Source organism: Chiloscyllium plagiosum, chromosome 7 (assembly GCF_004010195.1).
Source record: "Chiloscyllium plagiosum isolate BGI_BamShark_2017 chromosome 7, ASM401019v2, whole genome shotgun sequence".
Classification (NCBI taxonomy): Eukaryota; Metazoa; Chordata; class Chondrichthyes; order Orectolobiformes; family Hemiscylliidae; genus Chiloscyllium; species Chiloscyllium plagiosum.
In genome coordinates, this window is record NC_057716.1 from 905,040 (window position 1) to 919,607 (window position 14,568).

Genomic DNA, 14,568 nt, shown 5'->3' on the forward strand with positions numbered 1-14,568 from the left:
AAAACAGTGAAGGGGGAGGGTAGGGACTAAATCAAAATAGAGTTGGAGGGAGAAATGATGCACTCCACTCCCTGCGGCACCCACCTCTCCCTGAACAACTCCAGGGTGTTGGTCGACACCGCGTGCTCCTTCTCCAAGGACACCCAGGCTCTAATACTCCTGTTTATACCTGTCAGCCAGGACTCCCTGATTGGACTACCTGCTGACCTCATTTAAATTACTACGGGTATTAACTTATTTAAAACAATAGCAAGTTATAGTCGAACAATCAGCAGGTACTGAAAAATGAAATAAAGTGTACTTTCAAAAATTCCCTCCAATTTTGAATTCATAACTGTATCAAATTTCTCACATAGTATGCAGTTCATGAAGAACACTGTCCTTAGATCACTTTATGCTTCCTCACTTTCAAACCTTTGTAGCTTAGAAGTCTACTTCAGGTTATAGAGGTAGACAAGAGCAAGGCTAAAGGGTGATTTGAAAAAAGGATGAATTTTAAAAAATTATTGCATGCCCTAACCAGAGCAAGTAGAATCATAGAGTACCCAGAAACAGGCCATTTGATCCAAAAGGTCCACGCCAACCCCCTGAGGAGTATCCCACCCAGACCCATTCCCCTCCCCCATTACTCTACATTTACCCCTGATCAATGCAGAAAATCTGTTGCTGGAAAAGCGCAGCAGGTCAGGCAGTATCCAAGGAGCAGGAGAATCGACGTTTCGGGCATGAGCCCTTCTTCAGGAATGAGCCCTTTCCTGAAGAAGGGCTCAGGCCCGAAACGTCGATTGATTCCTGAAGAAGGGCTCATGCCCGAAACGTCGATTCTCCTGCTCCTTGGATTCTGCCTGACCTGCTGCGCTTTTCCAGCAACACATTTTCAGCTCTGATCTCCAGCATCTGCAGTCCTCACTTTCTCCTCCCTGATCAATGCACCCAAACTACACAACCCCTGAACACTATGGGCAATTTAGCATGGCCAATTCACCTACCTGCACATCTTTGGATTGTGAGAGGAAACCCACATGGACAAGGGGAGAATATGCAAACTCCACATGGACGGTCACCCAAAGCTGGAATTGAACCCAGGTCTCTGATAATGTGAGACAACAGTGCTAACCACTGAGCCACTGAGTTCTTATAGTTCAGAATTGATAGGAAAGTGGGATTTGCGCAAGTTCAGACAGAGGTAGCAGGGTTTTGGATGAGCTTAAGTTTCTGGAAACTCACCAGAACAGTGTTTACCTAGTCAACTCTAGAAGCGTGGATGAACATAGGAACACCCTACCTAGCAATTTTATGATAGTGCTTTCACCACATTGGCTGCAGTCATTCAAGAAAAGAATGATGGGCAATTACAGATAGGCAATTAATCCTAGCATTGGGAGAAAATCCTACATCCCGCAAGGGAATGAAAATACCTTTCTCATCATTGCAAGGTTTGAACTGATAAGCAAGTTTTGATTATAGCGTACAAGATGCAAGCCACTACTATTCTGCAATTATTGTTTCAGGTATTTGAAATAGAGATTCGAGAGCAAGCAGCAACAGCTTTTTGGGCATTAGCAGGCCAGACACTGACACAACGAAAGAAGATGGCCAAGGATATTGGTTATAGTTTGGTCATTGATCTTTTGTTATCATCATCTGATAAAATGCACAATGTTGGTAAGTTTCCATTTTCTAGTAAGTTTAATCTTTTCACAGATTAGAAAATGTAACACTAAGAATGCATTGATAACATAAATTCAAATTCAGCATATGCACAGTCTTGAGTCTACTGAGGCACCAATGTATGGTGCAACAGTAACTTGGATGACATTTTTATTCTCCATATAAATGAGTTCAAGCCTCAATCCTGTTCACTAGGGAAAGAGGTTAGATCCAACTGTTTTCATGGAGTTAACCACCACTTCTAAGCTGACAAGAATGGTTTCCAATCATAAAGCTATTTGCAAAATTGTTGGCTGATTTCATCAAACTCCTTGACGGTGACTGCACATTTGTCTGGCAGATGTGCCAGTGCACCAAATATTTGAGTGTCCATAGCCATCATAAATTTACTAGAGCAATTCCATAAAGTTCGTACCTGCATTCCCCTGTAACAGTATTTATGTTCAACCTTGGGTTCTGGTACATGCACTATGCACTCCTCCATAACTATGTGTCACTCTTACCCATTTTCACTGCATCTAAAGCAAGGGCTGTGTCACTATCTGAGTTCCTGGGGGCAAGTGTGAGAATAAGTAACAGTATTTATTTTTCGTCTTTTCATTGTGACCTGTACAAGGATGGATTGCACCTAAATTGGAAGGGGACTAATATACTGGCAGGGAGATTTACTACAGCTGCTCGGGAGGATTTAAACTAGTAAGGTTGCAGGGGGGAGGGGGGACCCGGGGAGATAGTGAGGAAAGAGATCAATCTGAGACTGGTACAGTTGAGAACAGAAGCAAGTCGAACAGTCAGGGCAAGCAGGGACAAGGGAGGACTAATAAATTAAACTGCATTTATTTCAATGCAAGGGGCCAAACAGGGAAGGCAGGTGATCTCAGGGCATGGTTAGGAACATGGGACTGGAATATCATAGCAATTACAGAAACATGGCTCAGGGATGGGCAGGCCTGGCAGCTTAATGTTCCAGGATACAAATGATACAGAAAGGATAGAAAGAGAGGCAAGAGAGGAAAGGGAGTGGCATTTTTGATAAGGGATAGCATTACAGCTGTGCTGAGGGAGGATATTCCCGGAAATACATCCAGGGAACTGAGAAATAAGAAAGGGATGATAACCTTACTGGGATTGTATTATAGACCCCCTAATAGTCAGAGGGAAATTGAGAAACAAATTTATAAGGAGATCTCAGCTATCTGTAAGAATAATAAGGTGGTTATGGTAGGGGATTTTAACTTTCCAAACATAGACTGGGACTGCCACAGTGTTAAGGATCGAGTTGGAAAGGAATTTGTTAAGTGTGTACAAGACAATTTTCTGATTCAGTATGTGGATGTACCTACTAGAGAAGGTGCAAAACTTGACCTACTCTTGGGAAATTAGGCAGAGCAGGTGACTGAGGTGTTAGTGGGGGAGCACTTTGCAACCAGCAACCATAACTCTATTAGATTTAAAATAATGATGGAAAAGGATAGACCAGATCTAAAAGTTGAAGTTCTAAATGGGAGAAAGGCCAACTTTGACGGTATTAGGCAAGAACTTTTGAAAGCTGACTGGGGGCAGATGTTTGCAGGTAAAGGGACGGCTGGAAAATGGGAAGCCTTCAGGAATAAGATAACAAGAATCCAGAGAAAGTATATTCCTGTTAGGGTGAAAGGAAAGGCTGGTAGTATAGGGAATGCTGGATGACTAAAGAAATTGAGGGTTTGGTTAAGAAAAAGAAAGAAGCATATGTAAGGTCGAATATGTAAGGATAGATCGAATGAATCCTTAGAAGAGTATAAAAGAAATAGGAGTATACTTAAGAGAGAAATCAGGGGGGCAAAAAGGGGACATGAGATAGCTTTGGCAAATAGAATTAAGGATAATCCAAAGAGTTTTTACAAATACATTAAGGACAAAAGGGTAACTAGGGAGAGAATAGGGCTCCTCAAAGATCAGCAAGTCGGCCTTTGTGTGAAGCCACAGAAAATGGGAGATATTAAATGAGCATTTTGCATTCATATTTACTGTGGAAAAGGATATGGAAGATATAGACTGTAGAGAAATAGATGGTGACATCTTGCAAAATGTCAGAGGAGGAAGTGCTGGATGTCTTGAAATGCATAAAGGTGGATAAATCCCCAGGACCTGATCAGGTGTACGCTAGAACTTTGTGGGAAGCTAGAGAAGTGATTGCTGGGCCTCTTGCTGAGATTTTTGTATCATAGATTGAGGTGCCGGAAGACTGGAGGTTGGCTAACGTGGTGCCACTGTTTAAGAAGGATGGTAAGGACAAGCCAGGGAACTATAGACCAGTGAGCCTGACGTCGGTGGTGGGCAAGCTGTTGGAGGGAATCCTGAGGGTCAGGATGTACATGTATTTGGAAAGGCAAGAACTAATTAAGGATAGTCAACATGGCTTTGTGCGTGGGAAATCATGTCTCACAAACTTGATTGAGTTTTTTGAAGAAGTAACAAAGAGGATTGATGAGGGGAGAGCATTAGATGTGATCTATATGGACTTCAGTAAGGCGTTCGACAAGGTTCCCCATGGGAGACTGATTAGCAAGGTTAGATCTCAAAGAATACAGGGAGAACTAACCATTTGGATACAGAACTGGCTCAAAGGTAGAAGACAGAGGGTGGTGGTGGAGGGTTGTTTTTCAGACTGGAGGCCTGTGACCAGTGGAGTGCCACAACGATTGGTGCTGGGTCCTCTACTTACCATTTGGACACAGAACTGGCTCAAAGGCAGAAGACAGAGGGTGGTGGTGGAGGGCTGTTTTTCGGACTGGAGGCCTGTGACCAGTGAAGTGTCACAAGGATCGGTGCTGGATCTACTGATTTTCATCATTTTTATTAATGATTTGGATGTGATCTTAAGAAGTATAGTTAAAAGTTTGCAGGTGAAACCAAAATTGTAGGTGTAGTGAACAGTGAACAAGGTTACCTCGGATTACAACAGGATCTTGACCAGATGGGCCTTGAAAGTGGAGTTGCAGATAGAGAGGATAGTGAAGAAAGTGTTTGGTATGCTTTCCTTTATTGGTCAAAGAATTGAATACAGGAGTTGGGAGGTCATGTTGCGGTTGTACAGGACATTGATTAGGCAACTGTTGGAATATTGCATGCAGTTCTGGTCTCCTTCCTATCAGAAAGATGTTGTGAAACTTGAAAGGGTTCAGAAAAGATTTACAAGGATGTTGCCAGGGTTGGAGGCTTTGAGCTATAGAGAGACACTGAACAAGCTGGGGCTGTTTTCCCTGGAGCATCGGAGGCTGAGGGTTGACCTTATACAGGTTTACAAAATTATGAAGGGTATGGATAGGGTAAATAGGCAAAGTCTTTTCCCTGGTGTCGGGTAGTCCAGAACTAGAGGACATAGGTTTAGGGTGAGAGGGGAAAGATATAAAAGAGACCTAAGGGGCAACATTTTCATGCAGAGCGTGGTATATGTATGGAATGAGCTGCCAGAGGAAGTAGTGGAGGCTGGTACAATTGCACCATTTAAGAGGCATTTTGGTGGGTATATGAATAGGAAGGGTTTGGAGGGATATGGGCCGGGTGCTAGCAGGTGGGACTAGATTGGGTTAGGATATCTGGTCGGCATGGACGGGTTGGATGGAAGGGTCTGTTTCCATGCTGTACACCTCTATGGTTTTATGACTCAATTACTGTCTTGGTGTTCTCTTAGATCATGGGCAAGATTCCCCAAGTTGTTAAGGTTTCAAAATGTCAAGCTCCCAGCTGAAGAGAGATGAGGCTATCCATCCTTAGTTACCTATCCTCTCAGTTGGTTACAACAAGTTTAATTTTAATGTACAAAAGAATTACCATGTGTTCTTCCAAACCAAACAAATGTATCATTTAAAACAAGCAATTCGAAGGAGCCACCTTTCTTGAGCTGACAAAAAAATGCATTTTTTAGTTTTTTGAAATCGGTGAACAAATAATAACAGAACACACATTCACATAGATTAGAAAAGTGCATTTAAAATGTTGTTTGTGAAGAATAAGTGAAGGAATGTTGCTGCTGTTGCAGTGATTTTTATCAGTATGATTGATGTTAGTAATTGAATGGTGGATTGTGACATTCTTGTTTTGCAGGTCAACTGAAATTCTTCTGTCCTGGTTTCTTTTAAGAGTGGTTGGCTGTCAGCGTACAGAGTGATGGATTATCTTTTCCTCTTTCCCATGTTTAATGGCTATTCTCAAAGCTGTGGCCTTCCTAACATAGTAGTCCACACACTGGATATCAGGCCCCTAATGCACACACAAAAACTGCACTGGTTTTCAACCCATATTCTGTAATTTCTTAAAAGTAGAAGACTCAAAACATGTCTATATTTCTTTTGCAGACTATATTTCTTTTTCATCATGTTCACAGTTCTGAGATAACCCCCAGGAGATAGATTACAGTTCAATTTGCAGTGCATTTTCTCCCTTCCAAACTGTTTTTGGCACTCACAGGTATGACATTCTCTCCAGACAGTCACTGGATTTACTTCTGCACTAATTTTGGTTGTATCAATCCTCTTTTTAAAAACACATGTTTTAATTCAAAGCTCAGATAAATGATCTGGGGCTATGATCCATAACCATGACAGTTAACATTTTGTCTCAAAAAATAATCAAATGGTATTTGCTTTTGGTTTGTATTTTTCAATTACATCAGCGTATATAGAAATTAAGTATTTTTCCCAGTGGGATGTTCAAGTGAAAGAAATTTTACTGTTGTAATATCAAATATTTAAAGTGAAACTTATTGTTCATTTATTCAGCTTGCCAGGCACTAATTGCACTGAGTGAGTGTAACAAAGAACAACAAGACAATATTTGTGCGAAAAATGGAATTTCCCCTTTGGTACGACTTTTACGAAGCTCTACAATATCTTTGCGTACATTGTTGAGTGCCATTGCAGCACTGGGTACTATGTGTGTTGGTTAGTATTATATCATATTATTTAAAGTTATTTGAAGGCAGTTTAAGAGATGTACATGCAGAATAATGACAAATCAATCTTGTCTGAAAATTCCACTTCCTTTAATAGTGATTCTAACAAGGTCAACCAAGCAGACCTCATAGAACATGAGTTCCCTGATTGGGGCTGTTAACCTCGTCCAGTCAGGGAGCCATGGCTGACCAATATAAACAGGAACGTCAGAGATTCTATTCACTCTGAGAGCTGCTATGAGGAAGCTACAGCAGTGTCATGTACAATGCATGTGTAAATAAAGGGTGATTTGAGACAGGACACCTGCCTCTGTGGAGTTATTTCAACTTTAACTTCAAGTTTTCTCACTTCCCTTTCTGGAATGTTTTCCTCCATAGTAGAGTACTCTTCCATAAGTGGATGACCTTCTGATACCACATCAAGTCCATATTGTTTTCTCAGATTTAAACAATAAGGATCTGACATCACTCAATTTGTAAATCAAAATGTGGAGAATTGTTTTCAAAAGCATGGTTTTAGCAAAAACACTGAAATATTCAACTACATAAGAACATAAGAAATAAAAGCAGGAGTAAGCCATTTGCCTCTTGAGCCTGCTCTGCCATTCAAGAACACCATGGCTGACCTCTTTGTGAACCCAGCTCCCCCCACATACCCGCCCACTCACCATAACACTTAATTCCTTTACTGTTCAAAAATCTATTTTTGCTTTTAAAATATTCAACAAGTTACCTCAACTGCTTCACTGGGCAGGGAATCCCAAAGGCTCACAACCCTTTGCATGAAGAAGTTTCTCCTCAACTTAGCCCAAAATCTGCTCTGCCTTATTTTGAGGCTTTGACCCCTAGTTCTAGTTTCACCTCCTAGAAAACAATGGAAACAATTTCTTTGCCTCTATCCTATCTATTCCCATCATAGTTTTACATGTTTCTATAAGATCTCCCTTCATTCTTCTAAATTCCAATGAGTATAATCCCAGTCCACTCAATTTCTCCTCCTAAGGCCACTCCCTCAATTCCAGAATCAACCGAGTGAACCTCCTTTGCACCCCCTCCAGTGCCTGTGCATCCTTACTCAAGTAAGAAGACTAAAACTGTATGCACTAGAGTGTGGTAAAGGCAGATTGAATTATGGTTTTCAAAGGAAACATGGCTAATTAGAGTCATAGAGGTGTACAGCATGGAAACAGACTCTTTGGTCAAACCTGTGCATGCCGACCGGATATCCCAACCGAATCTAGTCCCACCTGCCAGCACCCGGCCCATATCCCTCCAAACCCTTCCTATTCATATACCCATCCAAATGCCTCTTAAATGTTGCAATTGTACCAGCCTCCACCACATCCTCTGGCAGCTCATTCCATACATATACCACCCTCTGAATGAAAAAGTTGTCCCTTAGGTCTCTTTTATATCTTTCACCTCTCACCCTAAACCTATGCACTCTAGTTCTGGACTCCCCAACCCCAGGGAAATAGACTTTGTCTATTTACCCTATCCATGACCCTCATAATTTTGTAAACCTGTATAAGGTCAACCCTCAGCCTCCGACGCTCCAGGGAAAACAGCCCCAGCCTGTTCAGCCTCTCCCTGTAGCTTAATTCCTCCAACCATTGCAACATCCTTGTAAATCTTTTCTGAACCCTTTCAAGTTTCACAACATCTTTCCGATAGGGAGGGGACCAGAATTGCACACAATATTCCAACAGTGGCGTAACCAGTGTCCTGTACAGCTGCAACATGACCTCCCAACTCCTGTACTCAATACTCTGACCAATAAAGGAAAGCATATCAAACGCTGCCTTCACTATCCTATCTACCTGTGACTCCACTTTCAAGGAGCTATGAACCTGCACTCCAAGGTCTCTTTGTTCAGCAACACTCCCTAGGACCTTACCATTAAGTGTATAAGTCCTGCTAAGATTTGATTTCCCAAAATGCAGCACCTCACATTTATCTGAATTAAACTCCATCTGCCGCTTCTCTGCCCATTGGCCCATCTGGTTCAGATCCTGTTGTAATCTGAGTTAACCCTCTTCGCTTTCCACTACACCTCCAATTTTGATGTCATCTGCAAACTTACTAACTGTACCTTTTATGCTTGCATCCAAATCATTTATGTAAATGACAAAAAGTAGAGGACCCAGCACCAATCGTTGTGGCACTCCACTGGTCACAGGCCTCCAGTCTGAAAAACAACCCTCCACCACCACCCTCTGTCTTCTACCTTTGAGCCAGTTCTGTATCCAAATGGCTAGTTCTCCCTGTATTCCATGAGATCTAACCTTGCTAATCAGTCTCCCATGGGGAACCTTGTCGAACGCCTTACTGAAGTCCATATAGATCACATCTACTGCTCTGCCCTCATCAATCTTCTTTGTTACTTCTTCAAAAAACTCGATCAAGTTTGTGAGACATGATTTCCCACGCACAAAGCCATGTTGACTATCCCTAATCAGTCCTTCCCTTTCCAAATGCATGTACATCCTGTCCCTCAAGAGGAAAAAAAATTGAAGAGCTACAGGAAAAATGTGAAAGAGTGGGATTAATTGAGTTGTTCTTGCAAAGACGCAACATGGACACTAAGAGTTGAAACCGGTTTATGATTCTATGATTTAAGAAATGCTGCAAAGTTACTCCAGTAGATTTTAAATGATTATTAAACTCACTAGGAAAATGTTCTAGCATTAAAGTGAACACTATAATTTATTTTCTCAGAGAAAACAGACAATCTTTACAATTTTAATAGGACCATTTCTGTTAAACGAATGATCTTGCACTAGCACCAGGATCTTTCCATATGACCCAAAATCCAGTACAAACAACTCCATTGCCATTCTATATCACATAGAATATGTTTCCTTAGATTTCCTTAGAATTTCATCTTCTTTGTTTTAGTATTCTATGTGATCTGAAATAAATATATAACTCTCAATTACTTCACAGTAAGGTGAAGAAATGACAGTGGTATTAACTTATCCAATTATGCCCATAAATCATGTACTTAAACATAAATGTATCTGCTTTAATTTTGTAGGTGTAGCACACCAAAATAATCCCATCAGTCAACAAAAAATTACTGAAGGAGGAGGCATGGACGTCCTCCTTTATTTGCTTTTTTCTACAAATTCTCCAGAAGTGCAGGTAACAAGGGACAGAGAAGTGTATGGTGGCATTTACTTTTGATAACTCTTTAAGAACTTAGAAACTAACATCTGCTACATTTTGAGATTTCAGGCAGTTGCCTATTGTAATTTTCAGATAATTTATTAAGTTTGTGAAGAAGCAATAGTTTAGATATGATAAATTTGTTAATTAAACAAAAAATATTAACCCCATGACAATTGAGGATGGTTCATTGACAGCTAACAAGTAGACAATTCGCATAGAGTATGCTGATTTAATTAAAGTTGTGAAGGCAGCATCCTGGTCTATAAATGAAGTATTAGAAAATTCTTCACTGAGTCTTCTTCTTCCTCTTCTGCTCCATCTTCCATCTTAAGAAGACAGCTACTTTGCAAGCACTGCACATAATGAGAACTGTCACTTTACACCAAGTACTTGTTGTGATACATGTAGTAAGGGCTGAAATCCTCCAAAAATAAGCTAAGTACCAATTTCAGGGTGTTTCATGGACAGTTTGTCTCCATGAGCTCCAGTGAGTTATCTCACATGATTCTCTGCAGGTCATCTCATTACATAAATACCATGGTCTAAAGGCACCACACCCATGCAATGTTGCCCTCACCAGCAGCAGATGTTCTAAATGCTTTTGGGACCTTCCGAGATTCATGCCATGAATCAGTTGATTACCAGATCAAACACTACAAGTCAGGATTTGCCATTCACAGTGTCTTCCTCACAATTCCACAGGACATGGATGAGAAAGGAAAGTTGGCACTCTGGTTCACCGACAGGGACCTGGATAGTGGTAGCATGGAAGGTTGTCAGAGATCATGGCTCAAACAATACCAGGCTAGTCTGAAGTTGCATCCTGGGTGGGGTAAGTGTTCACAGTTTGGAGAACACCCAGCAATGTAGGAAGAAGATTAACAAACTTATGCATTCTGCGAGGTTAAATACCATCACGTTCTTTCTGCTCCCTCACACCCACTCTATCTCTGCCACTGCACCGACTCCCACCAAGACTCACTTTCTTGGTCTACCACTTTCACTATTGACTCAGCATATTCACTCAACTACTCACATCCACCCCACACCCTTGCCAGGTAACTGACCCTGCAGGCCGTCAGCACTTCCTACTCAATCTCTCAGGATACTGCACCAGCTTTCCTGCTTGCAAACAATGCTAACAGCTGTGTCAATCATTTTCATCTCATTCAATTGCCCTCTGTATCTTGTTGCATGCAAAGGAGCCAAGAGTGGTGAGCTGCCCAATATCTGTGTCCTTACCCACTTTGAGGAGAAAATTCTTTGATTAGCAGGAGGGGACCGTGACCAGTCATGTGATAATGCCAAGACCTCTATGTCCCGGGAACAAAGTGTGCTTTGTTGACAAGTGCCGTGCTGCTCCCCATCACAAACTTGGCAAATGTATTCTTCACATGATCAAATTTCTAGCCCTGTTTTGACACTCATTCCTCTGTTGTCACAGGCAGCATCGGTGGCATCCTTACAGTCTCCATGTAGAAGGGACCAACCCTTCAAATAGCAGATTCTCCTCCACTTCTGAGGAAGAAAACACATCCACTGAGGATGCAGAAGAAAAGTTGTCTCTTACACCTTCTACTAGTTCAGATACAGACTCCTTGGTGGATATTTTTGCTAGATTAGAGTGAAAAGCATAACCTGGTGAGTAAATCATTGCCATGTCTGCACAGATGACTGAGGAACAAACACTCCAGGTGTGTTGCATTCGGAGGACTGCCAGAGACCAGACACCTGCTGACCCCGAGGAAGCAGAGGATATCATGCTTTGGGCTGTTAATCTTTATTAAAAATGCACAGACACACAAGCAGCAGTCAGTTTTCTCAGGACACTTGTGAAACTGGATCAAATATTGCAGGAGTCCACCAATGTTCGATGCAAAGTACTAGATCCATTGTGGATGATTTCACTGGGGATAATATCAGGACTACAGCAGCTCCTCAGTAATGTGATCATTTAGAGTCTGAGACATTTAAACAGTGTCATCAAAACATCAGGACATGGAGGCATCTGACGAGGAGGGTCATGGGGTGCTTCTATATGGAACATTGCTATCATTAAACTGGTTCAGATGGATGCTTTTTAAAAAAAATTCATTCATTGTATGTTCGTCATTGTCACTAATTGCCTGTCCATACTTGCACCGAGGATAATTAAGAGCGAACCACATTGCTGCACATCTGAAGTCGAACATAGGTGTGACTAGGTAAGAATGCCAAATCTTCATCCCAAAAGAATATTCGTGAACTAGGTTTTTACAACAATCAACAATGGTTACATGGTCACTATTAAGCTATCATTGTACTTTTGGATTTTTATCAAATTCAAATTACATTATACCCATGGTATGATTCACATTCATCACATACTGAATTTCTAGATTACTACAGGGACACTACTGCTAGACCATTGTCTTAACTTCTTTCATAGCTAATCAAACAATCGGTACACATATAGTGGAAGATTATAAGTATAATAGCAATAATGAGAACTAGCGAGTTTTGAGAAGATTCGTAGCTCGGGTTGAGGTTCTGGATGTAGGTTTGCTCGCTGAGCTGGAAAGTTCATTTTCAGATGTTTCATCACCATACTAGTTAACATCATCATTGAGCCTCCGGAAGAAGCATTGGGGGTATGGCCCGCTTTCTATTTATGTATTTGGGTTTCCTTGGGTTGCTGATGTCATTTCCTGTGGTGATGTCATTTCCTGTTCTTTTTCTCAGGGCTTGGTAAATGGGATCCAAATCAATGTGTTTGGTGATAGATCTATCAACAACTCAAACATCTGAAAATGAACCTTCCAGCTCAGCAAGCAAGCCTACACCCAGAATAATGAGAACATTTCCATCCAAACCTATATTATCGAAGAAAGTCCATGCTACAGAGATAATGCAGTCGACTTTTTATAGTCCAAGGGGGAAGTGAGAATCTTCTGCACTATGTTCAGGCTAGAGAGTCAAAGAGCTTTACAGCATAGAAAGAGGTCCTTTGGCCTATCATATCCCCATGAATCATCAAGCACATATCTACTCATGTCTCATTTTCCAACACTTGACCCATAGCCTTATATGTCATGGAACTTCAATTGACATCTAAATACTTTTAAAATGTTGTGATGGTTCCCAACTCTACCATCCTGTTCAGGCAGTGAGTTTCAGATACTCACCATCCTCTGGGTGAAAAAAATTCTTCCTTAAATCCCCTTCTAATCTTCCTTTTGCCTTAAATCTAAGCCCACAGTTATTGATTCTTCTACTCGGGCAAAACATTTATTCCTACTCCTTTATCAATGTCCCTAATTATTTTGCACACCTCAATCAAGTGCAGTCTCAGCCTTTTCTGCTCGAAGAAAATCAACACCAGATTACCCAGTCTGTCTTCATAGATGAAATGCAACAGCCAAGGCAACTTCCTGATGAATCTCCTCTGCACTTTCCCTAGTGAAATCACATCATGCCAACAGTGTGGCAACCAGAACTATAAAACCTTGAAAGGTGAATGCAAGTTGTGGAACTAAGGTGAAACTTTACAACTCGCCTGACATTACTTGTGCTTCACATTGATTACTAGGATTATTTTACAATGTGAAGTGAAATGATCAAGGCAGGACTTTTTGTCAAGACAATTGATCAATGTATGAGGTTCACATACAGAATTATTTGTTAACGGATGTCTTTAACCTGTACCTTTTAATGTTATTGCGCCTTGAAGGATTTCACATCACCCACAAATACAGTCTGCTCCCTCAGTGAGAAAAAAGCACTTACACCACTCACTTCGGACATGGTGAAAACCATTTTTCACTTGAATTATGCATTTGTGATTTGAATGAGCCTGAAAGGCAATACACATGGTGCTTCATGGAATGGATGATCAGCCTGTCAATCTAGGTGACCCCCTCCCTGATTATTCTTCATGTCCTCATCCAACCCTTTTATTTCACTGCTCTTTTCTCCACTTTACCTTGTGGCCCCAGGCATACAGCTAAATGAGGTCAGACAAAGTTATGCACAGTCTCCCATTAAAGGCAGAATGATGGTGACTATTAATGACCCCACTCTCACAGTACACTTCTGTAATGTCTTCTGCTCTTAAATGTTGAGATGCTCTCCTTCACAATTATTGTCTTGCTGCCTCCATTCCCCACAATTGACTTCCCCAGCTTGTCATCCCCACCACAGCAATGATCCCGATTAACCCTCCCTTGAAATCCAGCAAAAAGGTCCCCAAGCTGACTCTGATTTGCTCCCTTGATTGACTTGGAAAGACCATCCCAACTTGACTAATACATGAGCAACTCCTAGATTGATTGCACTGGACATGCAGCACTGATCAGGCTGTGATGATAAGGTCTGACCCTGACTGCTCCAAGTGCCTCACTGACTATGTCTAAACCCCTCGATTGATTTTTGATGACCCCCTTGATCTACTGTGTTCCGTAAATATATGGCTTACTTGTAAAATAGAAGGCTGGCTGCGAGTGTAAATATACTCCCAAACTATGCCGGAAGGGCAGGGGTATGAATATTGACGGGGCCCGAGAACCCGGGGGCATGTGGGGTTGGCAGACCCCTATATGCAAATGAAGGTAATGGACAAGAATCTGTCTTTTTTGGTTGACACGGGTGCAAGATTTTCTACCATCATTTGTGATATACCTCGGTCAAGCATGTCATCCTCTAGCGTCCAGTTAGTAGGGTTCTCGGGTAAACCAGAAAATCTGCCTTTGACATCGCCACTGATCACATCAGTGGCCGGACAGACCTTTCGTCACCAGTATATTTCATCACCT

General features: G+C 41.5%; 1 protein-coding gene across 1 annotated transcript in view; it reads left to right on the forward strand.

The window, feature by feature from the left end:
* Window positions 1–14,568, forward strand: part of ankar (ankyrin and armadillo repeat containing) — a 160,119-nt gene that overhangs the window by 112,853 nt on the left and 32,698 nt on the right. The window contains exons 15-17 of the mRNA XM_043694464.1: window positions 1,512–1,665; window positions 6,435–6,596; window positions 9,645–9,751. Coding sequence (XP_043550399.1) covers window positions 1,512–1,665; window positions 6,435–6,596; window positions 9,645–9,751 — 423 coding nt within the window. The remainder of the gene's footprint in view (window positions 1–1,511; window positions 1,666–6,434; window positions 6,597–9,644; window positions 9,752–14,568) is intronic.